The sequence below is a fragment of the Frankliniella occidentalis genome, unplaced genomic scaffold (genome assembly GCF_000697945.3).
Source record: "Frankliniella occidentalis isolate FOCC.00 unplaced genomic scaffold, Focc_3.1 Scaffold44, whole genome shotgun sequence".
Taxonomy (NCBI): domain Eukaryota; kingdom Metazoa; phylum Arthropoda; class Insecta; order Thysanoptera; family Thripidae; genus Frankliniella; species Frankliniella occidentalis.
Window position 1 is genome coordinate 1599194 of NW_026267174.1, and position 3748 is coordinate 1602941.

General features: G+C 58.1%; 1 protein-coding gene across 1 annotated transcript; it reads right to left on the reverse strand.

Annotated features, from left to right (window-relative positions):
- Positions 1-1371: 1371 nt before the first annotated feature.
- Positions 1372-3647, reverse strand: LOC127749307 (cytochrome P450 4C1-like). The gene is made up of 2 exons (XM_052266966.1): positions 2514-3647; positions 1372-2314 (listed from the first exon to the last, which is right to left on the reverse strand). The coding sequence occupies exons 1-2, from the start codon at positions 3519-3521 to the stop codon at positions 1805-1807; spliced, it is 1518 nt and encodes a 505-aa protein (XP_052122926.1). The 5' UTR covers positions 3522-3647; the 3' UTR covers positions 1372-1804.
- Positions 3648-3748: the final 101 nt, after the last annotated feature.

Sequence of the window (3748 nt, forward strand, 5' to 3'; positions counted from 1 at the left end):
CGACTTGGCCACGACGGAACGATACAGAGTAGAACTTTCGGTGGCATCCACATCGCAGCTGTGACTGACGCCCGAAGACACTTGGCCAGCAGAGCAGGAAAAATGATCGCGGACGGGATTCGAACTACCGACCTTCCCCAAGATCTCCCAACCATTACGCTTTAACACGCTCGGCTACCAGCTTGCTCCCCCGGGGCCGAGATCTGAGCTCGGTCCTGCCAAACGGGGGACAGAAGGCGACAAAGAAAAAATTTGTCCCGGCCGGGAGTTGATTTAGGGTTGACAATTTTGGTTCGGATGAAGCTGCATGCGGTCATGTCGACTGTTGCTACAACTGTTTAACTACAAAAGGGGCGTGTGGCTGGTGGCGTCGCACATCGTATGTTGCCACATTTGTGACCACATTTTTGTGTCCATGAACAGGGACGTGTCTACTACTACCACTTGTCGCCGCGACACGAGTTGTCGCTTGGACGCCTGTGAGATAGGCCACGGCTTCTCTCTAAGGCGCCTGTCGTGATGGGGACTTTGAGTTTAGGCTCCTTTTGACCCCAGACTCATAAATCCTTTCAAAAGCTAAGAAGTGACGCCCTGTCAATCTAGGTGTGGGTCGATGATTGTCGCTGAAAACGCCTGGAGGGTAGGCACTGCTTTCCTGAATCGGGCCCCCCGCCCCGCGGCTTCCCGCCGATATGGGACAGGCGCAACTTACCGTGTTAATAATTACCGTCGGCTGTCGGCTGTAGCTACAATTGTGTAGCTACAAACAGGGACGTTCCGGCTGGTCCGGCGGCGGCGGAGATGCCGTGTTACAACACGACAGCGGTCACTTATTCGGTTATGAATTCTGTCGTACCTAAGCCCTATGCCGAGCTCACACAGTGAGGCTGACAGGAGGAGCTGATCAGAACATCTCCAACCCCCGCAACGGACGGTCACCTTCGACCAGGCCTCCTCCTGACCAAATCGCAGGAACCGCTGTGGTGGGTTGCCTACCTTGTCCGCTTCTAAGGAACCTCTCAAACGTAAGTCTCACACCATCTTTATGTCTAGACGGTATCACAGAATCAGTGAGTAACTGTTGGCGCAAAAAGAGAAAATGCCTAATTGGATGTAATTTTGACCGATTCAGGGTCTTCCGGATCCATCCAACTAGACAACTTGACACAAATCGGACTGTATCTGGATGGCCTCTCATCAAGGTCCTGTGTCCAGAAAATTCCATCAGGATCACCCTTTTACTTGTCTGGGTGGGATTATAAGGGATGAGGAGAGGGGCGTTAGCAATTATGGCGACGAGCTGACCACCTCATCTTTAACAATGCTTGTCGTTTTTCACCCTGTACAGTAGTGTAGCGCAAGTACTTTTCTGCTATTTTTTTTATTTTAAAGTTTGTCCATTTTTAATAAAATTATCACAGGTACTCTGGCATTAAAAATAACAATAAAACATACACAAACACATGAAGTCCATGAATAACCGCCTGAACAGCCCAATTCAAACTTTCTTCTCCGAAACTATTCATATGGACCTTTATATTAAAAGTCAGTTTGAATGAGAGGGTTCCTCACGATACTAAATCCATACCAAATCCACCTTCAGTGCGGCGCGCCCACCGTGTGTTCACGCTTTATTTTTATTTTCTTTTGTTCTTTCCAGACTCCTTAAATACAGCAGAGCCGCACTGAAACGAGCCTAAATTAACTTACTTCCACGCAGTCAGGGTCACCCTCACTCACACACGCACACACACTCACACACACACGCACAACGCACACATCAAAATGAGCTCGGGGTGCCCAGTCAGCGCCGGTGCACCCGAATGTTGGCGCCGCCGCGCACAGACATGGTGAGGTTGACCATGAGCGGGACGTCCTCGAGGCGCTTGGGGCCGTCGTCGGGCACCTCGAACCGCAGCCGCGGCACGATGGCGGCCGCCACCGTCTTGAGGAACATCATGGCGTACCGCTGGCCGATGCAGTTCCTGGGCCCGGCGCTGAACGGCACGAAGGCGAAGGGGTGGCGGCCGCGCGAGTTGTCCGGGAGGAAGCGGTCCGGGTCGAACTTGTCCGGCTCCGGGAACCACTCGGCGTTGCGGTGAACGTAGGGCAGCCAGAAGGCCACCTGGCAGCCGCGCGGGATGGTGAAGCCGGACGGCAGCGGGAAGTCCTCGGTGACGGTGCGCGCGAACACAGGCACGACGCTGAAGAAGCGCAGCATCTCCTTGATGACCCGCTCCGTGTACTGCATGTGCGCGAGGTCCGAGTGCTGCACGATGCGCTCGCGGTCCTCGCCCAGGATGTCGTCCAACTCCTAGAAACGCAAAGCGAACTTTGAGAGGAAATGGCACGGAAGAACCCCACGGCCCTAACGATTACATGTCCACCAGGACCATCACGCCTTTCGCATGTGGCGAAAAACTCGTCCACATTTTGTACCGGCTGCATGCCATAACCGGTCAGATACGATTTAGTTACGACATACCTTTCTCACTTTCTGTTTGTTAACTCACTTGTCTAACTTTGTCCTGGATGTCTTGGCGGATGGCGAGCGTGTAGATGAGGAAGGTAAGGGCGTCCATCGAGGAGCCCGAGGCTATGGTAACGATGGTCTTAACCTCCTCGGCGAGCTCCGCGTCGCTCAGCGCTGCGCCCTCCTCGGAGGACAGCACGTGGTCCAGAAAGGCCTGCCGCCTCCGCTGGGGGAGGGGCCCGTTCCTCTTCAGCGCCTCCTTCTTCTCGCGGATGATCCTCTGGGTGAACAGGTTGAGGGCGTCCTTCACCTCGACGTAGTCCGGGAACTGGGAGCGGTGCAGCGAGTAGGCCCACTCGCTGAGGAACCAGGGCCGCCACACGCGGTACATGAAGTGGTCGAGGGCCTTGGGGATGGCGCCGAGGAAGGCGCGCTTCATCGGGTCGTCCTCGTCCACGTCGGAGGACATGACGGTCTCGCAGATGGCGTTGTTGGCGCAGGCTCCGCTGAGCGGCGTCACGTCGAACACCTCCCCCTTGTCGGCGAGCTCGGCCAGCGTGTCGGCGAAGGCGGCGCCCTGCTTGGAGAAGATCTGCACGAAGTCGCGCAGGATGTCGAGGTGCAGGCTGGGCGTGATGGCCTTGCGGTGCCGGCGCCACACGTCCCCGCCCAGGATGGCGAGCCCGGTGCCCATGAGCGGCTCGAGGGCGCCGTACACCGCCGACTTGTCCGACGTCTTGCCGCTGGTCATGACGGCCTCCATGTCGTCCGGGTGCAGGACGACGGTGAAGGTGACGTGCGCCAGCGCCATGCGGAACAGTGGTCCGTACGTGGACGTGAGCGACTGCAGGCGGTCGTAGACCTCCTCCAGGCTGCAGGCCATCTCGAGCGCGCTGCCGATCACGGGGTACATGGGCGGCCCGGGCAGCTTGGCCGTCATGCGGCGGACGCGCCTGAACTCGGACACGGCGCGCGAGAAGCGGATCAGGAGGGCGGCCACCGCGAGGCCGGCGGCCGCCAGCAGCAAGAGGAGGACGACGCCGATCATCTCCTGGAGGAGCGAGCTGTGGTACTGGGGCGGGCTCGGCGCGAGCGCGGTGGCCTGCACGCCGAGCTCGGAGCCCTCCAGAAGGGGGGAGCCCCCACCACCCCGAGGGCAGGGCGCCGACAAGTGTGCCGTCCCTCCCCCTCCCTCACGGTGGCTGTCTGCTGATCCTGACGATCCTGACACGGGTACCCTACGGAGTGCCAACCTAGGTCTGGCCGAGCTCGCCA